This window comes from Lampetra planeri, chromosome 3 (assembly GCF_965212315.1).
Source record: "Lampetra planeri chromosome 3, kcLamPlan1.2.h2, whole genome shotgun sequence".
NCBI classification, from domain to species: Eukaryota; Metazoa; Chordata; class Hyperoartia; order Petromyzontiformes; family Petromyzontidae; genus Lampetra; species Lampetra planeri.
In genome coordinates this window covers 25,911,664-25,932,912 of record NC_136109.1, presented here as the reverse complement: position 1 = coordinate 25,932,912, position 21,249 = coordinate 25,911,664, and the positions used below count along the sequence as shown (strand labels likewise).

General features: G+C 51.6%; 1 protein-coding gene across 1 annotated transcript; it reads left to right on the top strand.

Moving 5' to 3' along the window:
• The first annotated feature begins 4,979 nt into the window (after nt 1-4,979).
• Nucleotides 4,980-16,301, top strand: RLBP1 (retinaldehyde binding protein 1). The gene is made up of 7 exons (XM_078592476.1): nt 4,980-5,406; nt 5,969-6,097; nt 7,225-7,429; nt 9,779-9,957; nt 11,940-12,098; nt 13,410-13,520; nt 15,769-16,301. Exons 1-7 carry the CDS (start codon nt 5,395-5,397, stop codon nt 15,925-15,927), a joined length of 954 nt encoding a protein of 317 aa, XP_078448602.1. The 5' UTR covers nt 4,980-5,394; the 3' UTR covers nt 15,928-16,301.
• The last annotated feature ends 4,948 nt before the right edge of the window (nt 16,302-21,249 follow it).

Here is a 21,249-nt window from a genome sequence, read left to right as displayed (position 1 = left end):
GCTCTTTTTCAGAAGCGACCTGGCCACAAATGATAGCTCAACGAAGTGGCTTAAAATGTGGAAATTTACAACAGTGGAGGGAAAAACCGGAGGACCCGGAGAAAAATTCACGCGACCACGGGGAGAGGGAGACACGCAAACTTCAAATATACAGGCGGGCAGGCTCGGGATTGAACCCACGACGAGGTAGGCAATTTCAAATGAAGACATTAACATCATCATCATCATCATAGGCCATCATCAATCCACTGCTGGATGAAGGCCTCATCCCCCACCTCCCTCCCTCCCCCCGCCCCCCGCAAGCCATTAACCATCTCACACAAATTCCTACCAAGTTGGCACCTTGCGCAATTATCCGATTACAAATCGCAACAACACCTGTGGCCATTTACAGAGAGCCCCGGAGGACCGCGCCGCGACAAATCCTCCCCGCGACGAGGAGGAGGAGGTGTGAGGAGGTGGCAATGCCGTCAGGAGCCCAGCCGTGCCGTGCTTGACGTCACGCGGGCAAATCCCCCTCCTCGCGCCGTGTGATGGGATAATCCCCGCAGTGACTGGATGCTGCAGAGCCCCCCACCCCCAACACCTCCCCCCACCACCTTCTACCAAACCAAAAACAAAGCGCCCCTCCGCCTCCGCACCTTACCCCCCCCCCCCACCACAACGCACCCCCACGACCCCCTACGCCCCAAACTCGTCACAATCACGAGGGCAGGTCCTACAAAGTCGGAGGTCTCTGGAACGAATCTTCCCCGTCGCGTCACTCTTCCAGCCCAGACGTTCCGTTCGCCTACGGAGTCCGGTAACCTCCTGGGCCCAGCCACGTGGTCGTCTCGCAAACAGAGAGACTGAGAGCGAGAGAGCGAGAGAGAGAGCAAGAGCAAGAGAGAGGTGGAGAGAGGAAATCACTTGTCATTTTGGGTGAGAGCGATCACGAGAGGTTACTCGTCGTTTTGAACGTCATCAGTGTCATCTTGTGTCGATGATAATTGCATACGTCATCAGTGTCATCTTGTGTCGATGATAATTGCATACGTCATCAGTGTCATCTTGTGTCGATGATAATTGCATACGTCATCAGTGTCATCTTGTGTCGATGATAATTGCATACGTCATCAGTGTCATCTTGTGTCGATGATAATTGCATACGTCATCAGTGTCATCTTGTGTCGATGATAAGTGCATACGTCATCAGTGTCATCTTGTGTCGATGATAATTGCATACGTCATCAGTGTCATCTTGTGTCGATGATAATTGCATACGTCATCAGTGTCATTTTGTGTCGATGATAATTGCATACGTCATCAGTGTCATCTTGTGTCGATGATAATTGCATACGTCATCAGTGTCATTTTGTGTCGATGATAATTGCATACGTCATCAGTGTCATCTTGTGTCGATGATAATTGGATACGTCATCAGTGTCATCTTGTGTCGATGATAATTGCATACGTCATCAGTGTCATCTTGTGTCGATGATAATTGCATACGTCGTCAGTGTCATCTTGTGTCGATGATAATTGCATACGTCATCAGTGTCATCTTGTGTCGATGATATTTGCATACGTCATCAGTGTCATCTTGTGTCGATGATAATTGCATACGTCGTCAGTGTCATCTTGTGTCGATGATAATTGCATACGTCATCAGTGTCATCTTGTGTCGATGATAATTGCATACGTCATCAGTGTCATTTTGTGTCGATGATATTTGCATACGTCATCAGTGTCATTTTGTGTCGATGATAAGTGCATACGTCATCAGTGTCATTTTGTGTCGATGATATTTGCATACGTCATCAGTGTCATCTTGTGTGGATGATAAGTGCATACGTCATCAGTGTCATTTTGTGTCGATGATATTTGCATACGTCATCAGTGTCATCTTGTGTCGATGATAATTGCATACGTCATCAGTGTCATCTTGTGTCGATGATAATTGCATACGTCATCAGTGTCATCTTGTGTCGATGATAATTGCATACGTCGTCAGTGTCATCTTGTGTCGATGATAATTGCATACGTCATCAGTGTCATCTTGTGTCGATGATAATTGCATACGTCATCAGTGTCATCTTGTGTCGATGATAATTGCATACGTCATCAGTGTCATCTTGTGTCGATGATAATTGCATACGTCATCAGTGTCATCTTGTGTCGATGATAATTGCATACGTCATCAGTGTCATCTTGTGTCGATGATAAGTGCATACGTCATCAGTGTCATCTTGTGTCGATGATAATTGCATACGTCATCAGTGTCATCTTGTGTCGATGATAAGTGCATACGTCATCAGTGTCATCTTGTGTCGATGATAATTGCATACGTCATCAGTTTCATCTTGTGTCGATGATAATTGCATACGTCATCAGTGTCATCTTGTGTCGATGATAATTGCATACGTCGTCAGTGTCATCTTGTGTCGATGATAATTGCATACGTCATCAGTTTCATCTTGTGTCGATGATAATTGCATACGTCATCAGTTTCATCTTGTGTCGATGATAATTGCATACGTCATCAGTGTCATCTTGTGTCGATGATAATTGCATACGTCATCAGTTTCATCTTGTGTCGATGATAATTGCATACGTCATCAGTTTCATCTTGTGTCGATGATAATTGCATACGTCATCAGTGTCATCTTGTGTCGATGATAATTGCATACGTCGTCAGTGTCATCTTGTGTCGATGATAATTGCATACGTCATCAGTGTCATATTGTGTCGATGATAATTGCATGCATGCCGGTCATTATCACCGTCGTCGTGATCATCAATTACTTGCACACCACGTCAGAGTATCACGATCGTTGCCATTAACGTGGAGGTCGTCGTGTCGTACATACCTGCACATTGTCATCATCGTGATTGCCATCATCATCATGGTTGTCATCATCATCATGATTTTCATCATCATGATTGTCATCATCATGATTGTCATTATCATGATTGTCATCATCATCATGATTGCCATCATCATGATTTTCATCATCATGAGTGTTGCCATTATCATGATTGTCATCATCATGATTGTCATCATCATCATGATTGCCATCATCATTATTGTCATCATCACGAGTGTCATCATCATCATGATTGTCATCATCATCATGATTGTCATCATCATCACTTCATTTCAACATTCCATCATGAACTTAATCATTCTCGTCATTATCATCCTACTCGCATACATGCCTGTCATGATGATGACCAAAATCATCATCATCATCACAATCATTTGCATACATATGATGATGTACGTATGGATGTTGAACTTTTTCGCACTGTGCAAAGCAAACCGGATGTGCGGGGGAAGGACAACAAACTAAACACAATAATCAGTCTTAAAGAAACGAGTTTGCAATGTAGATTTTAAAAATGACCATCATTATGTACGTTGAACTATCACAGTCGTCGTCGTCATCATCATCATCATCCTAATCGCACACTCAACTATCAAGACCACCATCTGCATCACCGTCATCCTGCTCCACCTGCATGCCGCTGTCTCCCCACGTGCAGCACTTTTTAGGAACGCATCCCCGACGTAAATCGGGGTATTGCGTTATTACTGCGGCCGCCGCGTGGCAGCTGAAATGGCCAAAATACAATTGAGAAATTAGCACCAACAAAACGAATCTGGTTAATCTAACTTACAAGGCCATTGGTTTGTGAGCTCCTGGGGATATAATTTATGGATGACGCCATGACAGATCATTATTGCAACTCGGCCATACGTCATTTGGCAGAGTTAAAACAAAACTAGACTTTAATAAAGTCTTCGCTCGGCTGAAACTTTGACATCAACAGACTCCCTAACCCTACAATCAGACGGTGACAGGCTTGCGGATGAGTAGCTGGAGTAGGGTGAAGTCGCAGCCCCTGAAATGTCATGCTCACTCCACTGCTGGGGGAAGGGCCTCCGCTCGAGGCAAGATCGAGAGAGAGAGAGAGAGAGCGGTAACGAGACGCGCAGAAGAGAGATGGAGGGAGAGCGAGGGAGAGGTAACGATACACACACACGCAGTAGGGGAGACGGAGTGTGATGGAGAGAGAGAAAGAGCGAGGGAGATGGAGAGCGCGGTAACTTACACGCAGAGGAAAGATGGAGGGAGAGCGAGTGAGAGGTAACGAGAGGCGCTGACGGAGTTTGAAGCTGAGCAATGGGAGAGGTAAACTGCACATGCAAGAGAGGGGAGACGGAGGGAGATGGGGAGGGAGAGGGTCGGGAGAGTAAACTACACACGCGCAAGAGAGGGGAGACGGAGGGAGATGGGGAGGGCGAGGGTCGGGAGAGTTAACGACACACGCGCAAGAGAGGGGAGACGGAGGGAGATGGGGAGGGAGAGGGACGGGAGAGTTAACGACGCACGCGCAAGAGAGGGGAAGACGGAGGGAGATAGGGAGCAACGGGCGCGCTAAGCGCAGAGGCGATCGGCATGAGCCCCCATTCAGAGCGGCGCGCCGTGCCATGTCCCCGGGGTAACCCTAACAACAGCCAGTGCGCCGTGCCGCTCAGCTCCGCCCCGCGAGGTTTGTTCCGAATTCCCGCTCCGTCTCCTGGGAACGCGCGAGCGCGCTCTCTGTGCTAGACGCGCGCGTCGCTGAGTGCCACCGTAAGCGTTGCGTACGCGCGCTGCTGGGGCGAGCGGTGTTAGCGAGCACCTATTAAGGGTCGCGGCATCTGCTCGAGAGGGTGGGGGGGGGTGGCCAGCAGCCCCCGCCCGGCCGCCTTTGTCTCGCCAGTGCTGACGTATGTTGGCGCACCGCGCCAGGTGCTCGTTTCGAGGCTGAGTCGATGACGCAGGGAAGATGTTGGGACCGACTCTGACGTGTTTCGCTACCGATGGTTATAGCCGCGACCGGGAATCGGACTCGAGGCAGAGAGACAAAGAGATCGAACAAGGGGGGGGGGGGGGGGGTGGGCAGACAGAGATGAGACTCAGATAGGTATTGACAGAGACACATGGGACGCACAGACACTTGAGGCAGGAGGGCATCAAGATGCAGGGGACAGAGAAAGCGACTCAGAAATGGAGACAGGGCCTATGAGGCGCAGTAAGAGACATCAAAAGCCACTGGAGCTATGCACTTTTAAATCTCGATTGGAAACTCGCTTCTTTAAAACTGCTGCTCGTGTTTCGTTTGTTGTCTTTCCACCGCACCGCCGATTAGCGCGGTTGGCTACGTACGGTGCGAAAGAAGCCCAACATGCATGCAGATATAGACAGAGACGCAGGAGACACGGAGTTAGAGAGAGAAAGAGACACACACGGCGAAGAGAGGCGGTCTTGTTGCGCATGCGATTAAGTCGTTCTCGCTTGCTCCGTGTTTGTCGCAGGCGCCTGACTCCTCGCGGCAACTCGCGGCCTCCCGTCGCGCCAGACGACCATGTCCGAGGTGGTGAGTCCCCAGCGTGCACTCCTGGGGAGGGAGGAGGGCGCGTGGCGTCGCGTTATTCATCTCGACGCGAACGCGTGGGAGGGAGCGCCCAGCCGCCGCGGAGTCTAATTGAAATGTCTCGCGCGTACGTACGGCTGAGTGAGTGTGGGTGGGTGTCGTGACTCCGTGTGCCTAGGCGCGCGCGCGTGCGTGTGTGTGTCTCGAGGTATGGGGAGCGGTGGTGTAGCGGTTAGCGCGCTGCGCTACGAACCCGGCGACCCGAGTTCGATTCGCGCTCACGGCCACCACCTACACCTGTGGCGATTATCTGATCCGATCCTGGGGAAACAAAGTCGGCCGGGAGTGGTGTTGCCCCCCCCCCCCCCCCACCGTGTGCTGTTCCGGCCTGTATAGGTGCTCGCTATCAGCACTTCTCCCACCAGTCTATACGGGGGGATCTTTGTCTTTGTGTGTGTGTCTCTGCGTCCCTCTGTGTGTCCATCTCTGTGCACACGTGATGCCTTAGGCTAACTTGTGCGCGCGCGCGCGTACGGAATTGATGCGTGCGCGCGTGTCCGCCCAGATGGGTTCGTTCCGAGTCATCTCGGAGGAGGAGCAGGCTCTCCGCTCCAAGATGGACCGCCTGACCCCGCGCGACCACGGGCCCGTTTTCGGGCCCTGCAGCAAAGTCCCTGCGCACACCCTGCAGAAGGTGACGCGGCCAGGCGCTGATCGCGTTCAGGAGTGTAATTCGTGGTGATAAAACTGAAAAACTCGTTTTTAATTTGTGTTATTTTTAGCAGGTAAGGCACCGCTGAGCGATGTTGCTTTTTTTCAGAAGCGAGCTGGCCCACCACAAATGATCAGCTCGACAGAGTGGCTTATCGCGTGGAAATGTGTAGCGGCCAAACGCTCTAAGCGCGTGGATGTTGATTCTTATAAATGTGGAAGACAAAACCCGGAGGACCCGGAGAAAACATCCACACGACTACGGGGAGAGAGACACGCAGACTCCAAATATACAGCAGGCGTCAGGGTTGGGATCGAACTCACGACCTCCTGTATACCAGGCGAGGTAGTTAACATCTCCTAGCCACCGTGGCGCCCATGGTGGCGTGATTTTGCTTCGAGGTCGGGATACATTTCTTACAGAGGAGGGCCCTTGCCTGTAACCATCATGCAGTTCAACCTGGCATTGGTTTAAGTGAGTCCCTGGCTCTGCTGATGAGATATCGAATGCCGAAACCGGTGCAGAGTTTGCTTGTATTGAATCAATGTTGCAGATGAGATGCGCCCATCAGAACGCCGTGCGGCCGATGGGATGTGTGAAATATGCTTGCTGTTGATGTTGCCAATTTTACTGATGCTGCTGATGCCACCGCTGTTGAAGACGCTGCTTGCGATGATGCTGATGGTGCTTCTTTTTCCTCTTCTGCTGCTGTTGATGATGGTGATGCTGCTTCTGCTGCTGATGCTGATGCTGCTGATGATGGTGATGCTAGAGGCTGATGATGATGCTGATGATTCTGCTGCTGCTGCTGATGATGATGATGTTGGTGATGATGATGCTGCTGCTGCTGATGACGACACTGCTGTTGATGATGATGCTGCTGATGATGCTGCTGCTGCTGTTGATGATTGATGATTATACCGCTGCTGCTGATGATAACGATACTCGACTAGTGATAATGATGATGCTGCTGATGATGATACTGGTGATGATGCTGCTGCTGCTGATGACGACACTGCTGTTGATGATGATGCTGATGATGCTGCTGTTGATGATGCTGCCGCTGCTGCTGATGATGACGCTGATGACGCCGGTACCGTCGGCGGCAGGCTCGCGACGAGCTGAACGAGACGGACGAGCGCCGCGGCTCTGCCGTTCAGGAGCTGCGCGAGATGATCATGGAGAGGGCCGACACGGACGAGGACTTCTGCATGACCGTGGCGGCAAAGATGCGTGCCAAGGACGACGCCTTCCTCCTGCGCTTCGTGCGCGCGCGCAAGTTCGACGTTCCGCGCGCGTACGACCTCGTCAAGGGTACGTGGAGGCACGTGCTCCCTTGCCCACGGTGTATTCCGCACAGGGACAGGGGGTGGAGGGGGGCGGGAGGTGCTCTGAGAAGCCTCGGCGCAAAGGGCGCTTCGTCATGAAGAAATTTGCTTCATCGAGACAAGGCACAAAGCATTGTCATCATTATAAGGCAGCCCGGCCAGCGAGAAGCCACAGAAAAAAGCGATAGCAGTGGCCGGGGGTTGGTGCTGGCCACAACACAACGATTCATCGTGCGCCGTGTCAGCCTTAATAGGCGCTCGCTAACAGAGAGAGTAATACGGCGTTGTATGTGTGTGTAGGTAGGTAGGTGTTGGCAAAGCGGTAGTGTAGCGGTCAGTGCTGCGCTACGAACCTGCGAGCCGAGTACGATTCCCGCTCACGGCCAACACCAGTGACGATTATCTGAACCGGTCCCGGACCTCGCCTAGGTCGACTCAGCCTCAAATGAGTACCTCGTGCGGTGTGTAAACATCGCCACTGGGGAGACAAAGGCGGTCGGGCGTGGTGCTGGCCACCCGTCCCCTCGTGTCCCGTGCAGGCCTTAATAGGTGCTCGCTAACAGCACTTGCCCCAGCAGTCTGTTTGAAGGCTATAAGGGGGATCTTTGTCTTTGGTGGCATCTCTACACACCTCTTCGTACCACAATGAGCTGGGCTCGTAATGAGCAACTCTCTAATTACGGAATTGTTGGTGCGACGTGGGGAGGAGAGGGGGGGTGCAGCCGCCCCCCACCTCCCCCACCCCCACCAACTGCCCCCCACCACCCCCCTCCACCTCCCCCCCACCCCCACCAACTGCCCCCCCCCACCTCCCCCCCACCAACTCCCCCGCCCACTCAGCCATCTCTGGGGCAGATGCGAGATCCGATTAGAGACGCACGTGGTCTCTTTAACGCACAAAGCCTGACACACGTACATCAGCGATATCAACACACACGCGGCACACACACACACACATGCAGCACACACATGAACCTCGTGGCGGATACCCCGGGGTCCCGAATAAACGGAAGTCAAAATCGTAATTAATCTATTTACTTTTGACGACTCCGTCCCACCGCGCACACAAACGCCGCGACCCGCCTGGCGCGGATCGTTCTGTTGTCACGTCGTGCCCAAGCGCAGCAGCGAGCAAGAATGCGCAGAAGAAACAAAACTTTTAAACTTCAATTAGCGCATCGTGTAGAGCCCGTCAAGAGGAATAGATTGCCGTGTCGTTCGCCTTCAACAGACATAAAATGACGTCGCAACGCAGTTTGTGCGAGAGCCGGGGGCTTATGGGACCCCGGGGTCCCGCCATAAGGTGCATATACCTAACCTGGCCCTATCCACTGCTGGATGGAGGTCTACCGTGGTCATCTCTAACTGTCCGGCTTTATGTGTCAATCGCTCACGGCAGTGAAGGAATTTCCCCGTGCCCACCCCCGACAGCAGAGAGCGGGACAGGGGATATATTTTCCAGAGCTCAGCCCCGGACAGCTCCGTACGAAATAAAACCCTGATTAAAAAAAGATGTACAATTTGTTTATTTGACCGAGTAAGGTTAGGCACACTGAGCTATATAGTTGTTTTTTTACAAGCGACCTGGTAACAACTGATAGCTCAACTGAAGTGGCTTATCATGCGGAAATGTACAGCAGCCAAATAATCTGAACGCCCGTTGATTCTACATGTGGAAGGAAAAACCGGAGGACCCGTAGAAAAAATCCACGCGACCACGGGGTGAGAGAGACACGTAAACTCCAAATATACAGCTGGCGTTAGGGTCGGGATCGAACCCACGACCTCCTGTATACCAGGCGAGGTAGTTAACATCTCCTAGCCACCGTGATGATGATGAGAGAGAGAGACACGCAAACTCCAAATGTACAGCTGGCGTTAGGATCGGGATCGATCCCACGACCTCCTGTATACCAGGCGAGGTCGTGAATATCTCCCAGCCACCATGATGATGATGAGAGAGAGACACGCAAACTCCAAATGTACAGCTGGCGTTAGGGTCGGGATCGAACCCACGACCTCCTGTATACCAAGCGAGGTAGTGAACATCTCCTAGCCATCGTGATGATGATGAGAGAGAGAGAGACACGCAAACTCCAAATATACAGCAGGCGTCAGGGTCGGGATCGAGCCCACGACCTCCTGTATACCAAGCGAGGTAGTGAACATCTCCTAACCACCGTAATTTAAATGAATTACCTTTCCCATAACACTCCCTTACAATGCCCTCGCGACTGCCGTTGCGTAATCACGCCCCCCCTCTTACGCACACGTGACCGACTGCCCTTCCACACGAGTGCCGCCCTTCCCCCCCTCGATCTGCACCCCGTGCCAGGCTACGTGCACTTCAGGGAGCAATATCCGGAGCTGTTTGAGAACCTGTGCCCCGAGGCGCTGCGCAGCACCATCGAGGCCGGCTACCCGGGGGTGCTGCCCTCCAGGGACAAAGAGGGCCGCGTGGTGCTCCTCTTCAACATCGAGCACTGGGACTACCAGGAGATCACCTTCGACGAGGTGAGGCGGTCGACGAGGTGTGGGGGCGATCACCCACCGCAGGTGCTGAGATCGACGACGAGATGGGCGATGGAGGTAGGCGACGTGGTGGGTGTTTGCGGAGGGAGGTGATCGGGGTAGGCGATCGAGGTAGGTGATCGTGGAAGGTGATGAGGTCGGTGATTATCGAGGTAGGTGAGTGATGAGGTGGGCGACGAGGTAGGTCGTCAAGGGAGGTGGTTGAGGTAGATGACCAGGTAGGTGACGAGGTAGGTGAGTGACAAGGTAGGTGACGAGGTAGGTGACGAGGTAGGTGACGAGGTAGGTGAGTGACGAGGTATGTGACGAGGTAGGTGAGTGACGAGGTAGGTGACGAGGTAGGTGAGTGACGAGGTAGGTGACGAGGTAGGTGAGTGACGAGGTAGGTGAGTGACGAGGTAGGTGACGAGGTAGGTGAGTGACGAGGTAGGTGAGTGACGAGGTAGGTGACGAGGTAGGTGAGTGACGAGGTAGATGACCAGGTAGGTGACGAGGTAGGTGAGTGACGAGGTAGATGACCAGGTAGGTGACTAGGTAGGTGAGTGACGAGGTAGATGACCAGGTAGGTGACGAGGTAGGTGACGAGACGAGGTAGGTGACGAGGTAGGTGATTGGCCACTGCGGCCGACTCGAGCCACCGGTGTTTGATCTCAGCGGGAGCAGTCCGGTTAGCGGCTGTGCGGGGGAGTTTACTTTAAACTGACTCTCTTGTTAATATCGCTACGCTTTAAGCGTGAATGCAATTTTACGAAATAATTGCTTCTATTTTACGCCTGTAATCGTGGAATGCGTTGATGTTGTCTGCCTGCTTCTTAGCTCAATGGGCTTTACCCTGGGGTTGATCTTCCACTAAGCTCATGATCCACCCCAAACCGCATCCACTGCACAAACCATGGCAGTAGATGCGGATACCTGTTGCACAAATGTTAAATTCTAGATTTGAATTTCGATTTAAATTCCTCTTGATATGCAAATTCCTTTGTCAAGGCGCCCCTTCCCCCCTCCAACCCAGCTTAAATATACGCTGCCAAGCATGGTGGTGCCCATTCAGACGCTGTATTTCCGACAGACCTGTTCTTCACCTGAGGACAGCTGCTTGCGTTGTGGCCGAAACGTTGTGAGAATGATTTTATTATGTTTTATTTTTATTATTTTATTATTTCTCTTCTACGTGACTTTACCGAAAGAACCAAGAAGATCTAGATTTGAAGTTTGTGAAATTAAGTCGGTGCAATGAAATGTGAAATTAAGTTTGTGAAATGAAATGTGAAAATCAACAACTCTCCCGTGTGCGATGGCGGTCATCCCGAACAGAGAACGTGCAACGTGCAATGACGCAATGCCCCGATCCACAAACACGCAGGCGACATCACAGAGACGACGATGCCACTCCACTGCCCACCTGCATGTGAGACTGTAGCCGTCGCGCTGCCATCGACACCAGCAAGCCGTACGACAAGCAGCAAAACTCGGGAAATAAACTTCTGAACTGATGTATGGCAAAGACAAAGATCCCCCGTATAACCATTGACAGACTGTTGGTCCGGGGCAAGTGCTGTTAGCGAGCGCCTATGAAGGCCGGTACGGCACACAAGGGGGTGGGTGGCCAGCACCACGCCCGGCCGCCTTTGTCTCCCTTGTAGTGGCGATGTTTACACGCCGCACCAGGTGCTCATTTGAGGCTGAATCGACCTAGGGGAGGCTCAGGACCGGTTCAGATAATAGTCGCTGGCGTTGGCCGTGAGCAGGAATCGAACTCGGGTCGTCGCGGGCTCGAAGCGTAGCGTAGCGCTGACCGCTAGGCCACCGCTCCCATTAACGTCTGAACTGATCTATGGCACTGCCACCACCACCACAGCGTCCATCTCGCATCATTCCCTTCCTCTTTTATATTTTTTCTCTCTTCTTATTTGTGTTGAGTTTGTTGATGGTTGTTGTTTTTTCATTCACGTCGCTCTCCGCAGATCCTGCGCGCGTACTGCATCATCCTGGAAGACCTCCTGGTCAACGAGGAGACCCAGATCAACGGCTTCTGCATCATCGAAAACTTCACCGGCTTCAGCATGCAGCAGGCCTCCGGCATCAAACCCTGGGAGCTCAAGAAGATGGTGGACATGCTGCAGGTCTCTAGGCTGGCCGTGCTGCTGTTGTTGTTGTTGTTGTTGTTTTGCATCCAATTGGGATGACGCAGTAACGTAACTAGCGTGGGGGGCCACGGGTGCCTTGCCCCCCCCCCCGCCTTCCACCCCCCCCCCCCGCTCCCTGGTGGCCAAAGCTACGAGTTGGAGGCTCCTCTAGACAATCACGATGAGATATATTTTGCAACAGTTTTAGTACTGGAAGCAACAGAGTAAAGAAACGTAAATGTAACGTAACGAAAAGTATGTTGCTTTGAACGACGGTAACTCGAGTTAAAATGACAATCGGACATAGCACTCCGTTTCAGGGATATTTATTGAATTTGGATACGCGCTGATTCTATTGGAACGAGTTAAGCACGGCACAGTAGTGGCTATATATTAGGCGAAGATTGCGCGCCCCCCGACAGCGTTAAACGTTCGAGACCGTGAGCATAACGATGATGTGACCAGGGCAAGAGAATCCGTAGATCTATAATAGCCTGGGTTGCGGACCGTGCGAGACAAATCAAACATTGTAGGCCCCCCCTGACCGATTGCTGCACCAACCTGAGCTGCTGAAAATATCGTAACTACGCCACTAGGAAGACGGCAGACTCAGCGGTGTCGGAGCTGGGATGCTCTTTGCCATTGGCATCACCGGAATGTGTTGTGGTACAGGCCAGCTGCCGCATACTGGCTGCAGAGACTGCATCATTGTCCCCCAGGGCTCTCTTGCTAATGAGACTCTATCCTGGTCTCCCGAGTTCTCACCCTGGTCAAGCAAGGTTGGCCGTGTCGGGTGGTGGAGGGTTGCGGCACATTTATAAATCACGCGATCTAATCCAAACATTTTTTATTATGAATACAACTCGTCACGAAAGCCTACGTGTTAAACTGAAGATAAACGTGTAACGTGAACACCGATAGGGGCACTTAAATACCCACGAAGCAATTCAACACGCAAAACCCAACTGTGGCACAACAGAACCACCCCCACACACCAGCACACACCATCATACATACCATCATACACCACCACCACCTCCACACACCATCACCACCTCCACCCACACCATCGCACATCATCACACCCCACCACACCCCATTACCACACCTGCACGCACCTCCACATATCATCACACGCCATCACCACCTCCAGAACCTCCACACACACCATCGCACATCATCACCACCACCACCATCATCACCACCTCCACCTACCTCCACCCATCATCACCACCTCCACACACCTCCATCGCACATCAACACCTCTCTCCTCCCCCTCCTCCTCGCACACGCCGCCGTGCGGTACAGGACTCCTTCCCCGCGCGGTTCAAAGCCGTGCACTTCATTAACCAGCCGTGGTACTTCACCACCACCTACAACATCGTGAAGCCCTTCCTCAAGGCCAAGCTGCTGGACAGGGTAAGTGCTGGGGTCTAGGAGCGACGTAACGAGCGTGGGGGCACCCTGGGGGTGCCGTGGCCCATGATGGCCAAAGCGACGAGTTGGACCTCCCCCCCCCCCCCCTTGACAACCACCATATGTCTTCGACAGCAGTGTAAAAGAAAAACACAGTAAAGTATTTAAAAGATCAGGTTTAATTTAAAATGTTGGATGAAAATGCTTTCATTCAGTCGTTGCTGCATTTTCTGCGGGGATGGAGCGCCCCCCCTCCTCCCCCACAGCGCTAAATGTGCGAGACCGTGAGCGTAACGACGATGTGATTAGGGCAGGAGGAGCCGCAGAGAGATACATAATAAGCCGGGGTGTGACCGTACGAGACAAATTAAATATTGGGGCCCCACCGGACCGATTGTACCGGCACCCGCTGAGCTGACAACCAGGGACGTGCGGTCAGGGGAGGCAGGGGAGGCAGAGCCTCACCTGCCATACTCCAATGAAAATAGCTGTTACGATAAGTAAAAAAAAAGAATAATCAAATAAAATAAATATTAAGATTTTTCCACTGATCTGTGTTAGAAATGTAATTTCTGTACGGTTCCAATAATTGTATCGTCAAAATCGCCAAATTTGCGGAGCTCCGCTGCAAATACAGGAAGAGACGAGAGGTGAGGCAGCGACGAGCTCAGCCTCCCCTCTGATTGCGCAACCCCTCAGTAACTGGATGGAGCGCGGGGAATAAGCGCGTGCCTGTTACTATCTCAGTATGTCACCAATGTAATGTTTGTAGACCCCTTCATTTCATATCCTCGCCTTCCATACTCCAGGTAACTTTTTTCACGTATGTGTATAGATATATTTAGGCTCGCTGGTCTCGTCATGAAACTGCAATGAAAAATCACTAGGGGAGGCAGCTATCACATCTGCCTCACTGAGGGGGACGTGTCTAACACGCCCCCTTCAGTGAGGACACGCCCCCCTCGGTGAGGACATGCCCCCTCGGCGAGGACACGCCCCCCTCAGTGTGTGAATCTGGCTCTGACACGAGCCAGTGCCTCCCCAGCCATTGACCTCACCGCACGTCACTGCAATAATGTAATTACGACGTCCACGTTCCGCGTGTACGCACATTCACCGGCCCAACATAGGTGCTCGCCAACAGCACTTGCCCCCAATCGCGTGTTGTACGTGTGCATGCTGAACTTCTTTCGCACCGCACGTAGCCAAACGTGCTAATCGGAGGCGCAGGGTGACTGAAATCTCTTAACACCCAATCCAGAACTGCAGAGGATCGTGGGAGGCGTTTGGCTGTCGAAGGCTATCCTGCATGGGAGATCTTTGCCTCTGTACGAGACGGCACTTGGCCCAACAGTCTGTTAAAGGCTATACAGGGGACCTTTGTTTTTATGTGTGAGACAGAGTGGGATGCTCGCTAAACTGCACCTGCCATAGTAGTCTGTTAAAAGCTACGGGGATCTTTATCTTTGCTCGTTAACAACACTTGCCCCTAACAGCTTGTTTAAAGTTATATGGGAGATCTTTGTGTGACGTAATGGGGAGCGGTGGCGCTGTGACGAGCGTACGTCGCTACGAACCTGCCGACCCGAGTTCGATTCCCGGCTAGGTCCAGCTTAAGTGGTGATTATCCGAACCGCAATTCCCTCGGTAGACTCAGCCATAAAACGAGTTAGGGGCCGTCCATAAATGACGTCACGCACCTAGGGGTGGGGTGGGGGGTCAGACATTTGTGACGATGTGTGACGAGGGGGGGGGGAGGTTTGAGAAATGTGACGTCACATCAAAATGCGCAACTTTAAATCAATAAAGACAACACGTTCTACTTAATTAAATAGACTTTTAATACATGTTTTCTCCTACAATATCAGAGTGCAGCGCCACATTAAATACGCACTACAATGACAATCGTTTAAAGCGATTTGAAGCATGTTTAATTTTTTTTGGGGGGGGGGGGGGGGCAGAGCTTTGTGACGTCAAATTTGAGGGGCGGTCTGAATTTTTGTGACGCCGTGTGACGAAGGGGAGGGGGGGGGTAAAAATCGTCCAAAATCGCGTGACGTCATTTATGGACGGCCCCTTACGCGGTGACGTGTGCAAAAACATCATCCATCATTGGGGAGACAAAGGCGGCCGGGCGCTGGTGGTGTCGGCCACCATTCTTTGCGGTGCCGTCACCCACGACGGCCCTTGCCCCAACAGCCTGCGGAGGCTACACCGTGGGGGGGATCCTTTGTCTTTGGGATTCCCGCAGGTGCGCGTGCACGGCGAGGATCTGGTGCAGTACTACGCCGAGTTCGACGCCGACATCCTGCCCGAGGACTTCCGGGGCAACCAGCCCAAGTACGACGGCAAAGCCACGGCCGCCAAGCTCTTCGACAGCTCGCGGGAGAGCGAGGACACTGCCCTCTGAATGGGCGCGCTCGCTCGCCCCCCGAAAACCACCCGCACCCAACCCGTACCGCCCCAAAAACCACGCGCACCCACACCGTACCCCCCCCAAAAACACCCGCACCTACGCCGTAACCCCCCAAAAACCACCCACGCCGTACCCAAAAAAAATGCAACCTCACCCATGCCGTATCCCCCCCAAAAACCACCCTAATCCACACCATACCACCCCAAAAACCACCTGCACCCACGCCTTACCCCCCCCCCCCCAACAACCATACACGCCGTACCCCAAAAAAATCCACCCTCACCCCTGCCGTATCCCCCCCAAAAACCACCCTAATCCACACCATACCACCCCAAAAACCACCTGCACCCACGCCTTACCCCCCCCCCCCCAACAACCATACACGCTGTACCCCAAAAAAATCCACCCTCACCCATGCCGTATCCCCCCAAAAACCACCCTAATCCACACCATACCACCTAAAAAACCACCCACGCCGTACCCCCCCCCCAAAAAAACTGCTCGCACCTACGACGTACAACCAAAAACCACCTGCAACCACACGCCGTACCCCCCCAAAAAACCACTCACATCCACGCCGCACCTCCGAAAACACTCGGCCCCACTCTGTACCCCCAGAAACACTCGCAGCCACGTCGCACCCCCCTCGCACCCATTTCAAATGATCCCCACCAATGAACAAATCCCGTAGCAGACATCACCGCTTCTCACCCCATCGTCCACCGCAAACACTCAACCACAGTGCCTAACTGTTCCTGTAGAGATAGAGAGGCGGAATGCCGCAAACGGCCTGGCGGCCGCCAGTGTTGTCATTCCCGTCGTTCGCCGTGTTTTTAACAGGCGCGCGTAGCCGTCTACTTTACTGTGAAGTTTTAAACGCAAACGTGGCATTGTCCCCCGCAGCAGTAGCGTTGTGTTGTTGTTGTTGGTTTGTTTGAGACGCGAAGGGACGCGGACAGGATGTTTACGCACGACTCCCGGCCACCTCGGTGTCTCTTAGCCTCTTTTTTCCCTCCTCTTTTCTCCACTACCCCCGATAACCGAGCCACGACGGGGCCGTGCCGAGCCAGCCCCAGCCCTGCGCGGCTTCAGGAGCCGGGGGCCCCCCAGGTTTTGTTTGTCCACTCGAAGACGCGTTGTGGGTCAGTGATGACAACGTTACACGCCGCCTTCGGCTCGTGTGCCGGCTGACCGTCAGGCTCGGTGAGCACGTCGTCACGACGGGCCGTGCTGGCGCTGCTTGGCCTAGATGCAGAATTTCAACATTTGCCCTTGGGGCCAGATTAGCATAGTTAGGTTGCGGCACAGCACTGCGGAATCGCCAGTTGTGAAAACCATCCGTGCTGCGGGGGCGCCTCCTGCTGGCTCGGCTCGGATGTGGCCAGTGGAAAAAAAAGAGCTGTATCTCGTCGAATAGATGAATCAATGTGACTTCAGCTGTCCCACCTGGTTTTGAATAAACTTTATTGATCGATTTTTGTGAGCCCTTCGATCGTGTCTGAGAGAGAGGTCAACCGCCGGCGGAGAGACGGAGCGATAACAAAACAAAAATCGGCTGGGCGCAGAAGGTGCCGTGCCGATCGCTTTGCATCGTGGGACCGACCGCGAGAGATGACGACGGGTTAGGAAGGCCTCCATCCAGCAGCGGATTGAGCATGGCTGCTGCTGCTGATGATGTTGATTACCCGGTGACTCAGGCGTTTTACCGAAAGACCCAAAGAATATGAATTCCTGCAGTCACGAAAGCTTTAAGTCAAGATCGACGCTGAGAGGGCTCTGCTTGGGATACCATTGGCGAGTGGCATTTTTAAATGTAATTGATTTTTAGTTTAACTTAATTATTTATCGAGTCCCATGGTGTAAACAAGTGCAGTCTGCGACTCGTCACGAAAACAGCGTGATCACACCCATCCACGAAGCTCGCGAACACGCTCGTAGTCCACGGCAAGACGACGCTTTGAATCTGAACGGGGCCTCGCTTAAATACGTATGAATCTGACGGCAAAAAAGAAATAACAACAAACATTTTAACCAATTGATTTTGTTTATTGAAAATATTTAACCAGGAAAAAAAACACAAATCTTGTGAGCTAAAACATCTCGTTTATTTTTTTTACAAGCGTCCCGGAGGAATGACTGAATGAATGAACTAACATAAAATAATGAATGATAATTTCATTCACCCCCACCCCCCCTTGCCCACCAAATCGACCAAAGCACGTTGCATTCGACGATTTCAAACCGCATCAAAATCCATCATCTTCTCGCCGCCGTGCACCACAGTTGGGTCGGGACGTCATCTTAACATGTGGCAGTAGTTTCACTCACGACGACTTCCGCAAATTACACGAGGCAAACGATGGACTGGTTTCCACCCTTCTGAGACTCATCACGAAAAGTCAACGCGACTCTGCTGGATGAGCCCCGTGTATGTCATAACTGGCTCATGTGACTGCTGATGAGACACATGCAGGCAAAAAACTGGTCCATGCGACTCTGCTGATAAGACGTAGAAAGATGAAACCATGTCTAGGCCGACTGCCGAAGAGTCGCAACGAGAACAGAAACCAGTCCAGACAAAACCCCGCTGATGAGTCCCTGTAGAGGGCGAAACCGGTCCGGAGTTGTCGCATTTGAACGAATGACACGGGGAGTCTGGGAGGGCCAATCCGGCAGACGTACTCAAGATATTGTCCGATTTTAACGTGGATATTAGGGGGAGGAGAGTGCTACAGACTTCATGCGTTGCCCAGCATGTGCGTTTCAGAGCGTGCGTCTTGCAGTCAATACACCATACACATTAACGTAAGGCATGACGTGTAAGACGAGGCGATTAGGAATATGACTCTTGCTTTGTAACGTATATAAGGCGGTACGAGAATGGGTGTGCATGTGGGTAGGGGGGGGGGATATCAGACTTACAAGATAATGTACACGTTATTTCAAGAAAAGCAGAAGGCATGAACAAAATTGGAACTATAGACTGCACATAGTTTAGTTTTGTTGTTGTTTTTCGTCCAACTTTGTCGTTTGAATTATATAAACATTAATATTTCACCCCAATATCGAACCGGCAGCTATAGGCAAATGATGGGTTTCTTTGGTAAAAGCGCATTTTAATTAAAGCGGATATATATATATAATATATAATAATACTGATATTATGATAACATGCCGTATACATAATATACACGCTAATGCATTTTACATGCCTTATATATTTTTTAAAGAGCAATTTTTTCCCCAAACAAAAGTCAAAAGCTATTCCCACGCTGCAACCCTCTTATTTTGTTTAATAACATTTAGAAGCAAAATCATAACAAAAACTAATAAAGAGTTAGTCAAGCATTTAGGTTCCTCATTGGCTGTTGAGATTTGGACACTGATCATAATAATACTATTATCTGTGATGCCTTCAGCAACATCACACGTGGAACGATTGTAACGTGTTAGTTAAAAAGGTTATTTTAAAAGCCCGTTTTTGAAATTAATTTACACTCATTTGTCTATCCACTGCTGGATGCAACTCCTTCCCCTCCCCCACCCCCATCGCCAAGCGCAATGGGGGTGGGTGGGAGGAGGGTAGCGGTTGTTTGACCATACTTCACCACGCTGGTCAGTGCGGGTTGGTGAAGAATAGCTAAGGGGTTGTTCAGATTTCACGTCGCCGTGTCTGGGAGTCGAACTCAACCGCCGGCTTCATAGCGCAGTGCGCTACCAACCGCTGCCGCACAACGCCACGATATATCCACAGATGTACGCAATTGAAAGTTACGCGTACGTTCATTTGTAACACCATCCTATGCATACCGACACTTAAACCTCGTGAGATATATCTTTAACCAAAACAAATGACACACACACACACACACACGTACACACACGTAAACGCATGTACACACACGTACACACACACGTACACACACGCACGTATACGCACGTACACACACGCACACACAAAGGCAAATATCTCCCGTACCGCCGCATGAGGCTGTTGGGGAAGATGCTGTTAGCGAGCACCTATTATTAAGGCCTGCACGGAACATCAAGAAGCAATGTGGTCAGAACCACGCCCGACCGCCTTTGTGTCCCGACTGCTGATGTTTTTCCACACCGCACTCGGTACTCGTTTAAGGCCGAGCCGACCTATTGGGGCCACGGAACCAGTTTACATCAAAAGTCACTGATGTTAGGCTGTGTGAATTAAGAACCCAGCTGGGTTCGTAGTGCAGTGCGCTAACCACTGCTCCAACGCTCCCATCCCAAAGACAAAGATACAAAGACATACACACACATGATCACGTACACGCAACGTACAGGCACATTACACGATGCCCCTTAACACGTGTCCCGATATTTTAGGGGCCTTTTGCACTGGACTCGAAAAACAACCCCAACATTTCAACTTAAAAAAAGAGTCATTTCGCCGAGAGGAAGATAAAAAAAGCCGACGTTTCAGCCACTTAGTCTTCTTCAGGGTAACAAAAATAAATCGCGTGGCGAAGGGATATGACGGTTCATCCTCCCCCACGATTCAATATGAATTCAGGATTCGCCATTCAAAAGGAGGTCTTTTTTTGCACCGCGGTGAAGATAGCGGTCTCTAGTGGCTGTGGAAATCACGTGACCCCATTCAACACGATGTAACAAAAATTGCATTCCATTTCGAGCAGGTCGATTTCACTTCCCTTAAAAGTTAATGATCAATTAACAGTCTAGTGTCACTCCACTGCTGGATGATGGCCTACACACGCCGTACGAATTGGGGAAAGGAGGGGGGTGTGGGAGCCGCGGATATCGCTCGGCACGGATGTGAGCCGTAGCCACCAGGAATCGAACCGAGGTATCCGGATTCGTAGCGCAGTGCGCTAACGACTGCGCTACCACTCCACCTTATTTGTTTCTTCTCTTTCTAACAAAACGTCTCTAAACAAAGCGGAACAGCCATGGGTTTGTGGTGTTTCTTCTCCGTCCGTAATAAAACAGAGCTTCCTTTCAGCCGGAGCTAGCCGGGGCTGAGCTCCTGAAAATATTTCCCCAGCCCGCCCATGTTGACGGGGGAATGAGTAAGGCGAGGGGGGGGGCTGGAATACATTCTACGAGATCTCAATCAACCCCCCCCCACCCTCTTGGTGGTGACTTTGGGCCACGTTGGCCTAAGTCTGGACGAAGGGTTCACGTTGTCGAACACAGCGACACAGCGCCCTCCTGCGGACAAGCATGATAAGTGCTCTGACATTTCCAAAAGAAACAGATTTACAACAATGAAATGTACTTATTTTTTTTTCCCATTCCTCTTCTCTCTCAAAAAAATAT

Bases quoted from the DNA above. Each gene is read 5' to 3' on its own strand.
- RLBP1 (XM_078592476.1), top strand. The intron at 9,958-11,939 runs GTGAGGCGGTCG...CGCTCTCCGCAG, and splicing joins AGGAGATCACCTTCGACGAG to ATCCTGCGCGCGTACTGCAT. The intron at 12,099-13,409 runs GTCTCTAGGCTG...CGTGCGGTACAG, and splicing joins AGATGGTGGACATGCTGCAG to GACTCCTTCCCCGCGCGGTT.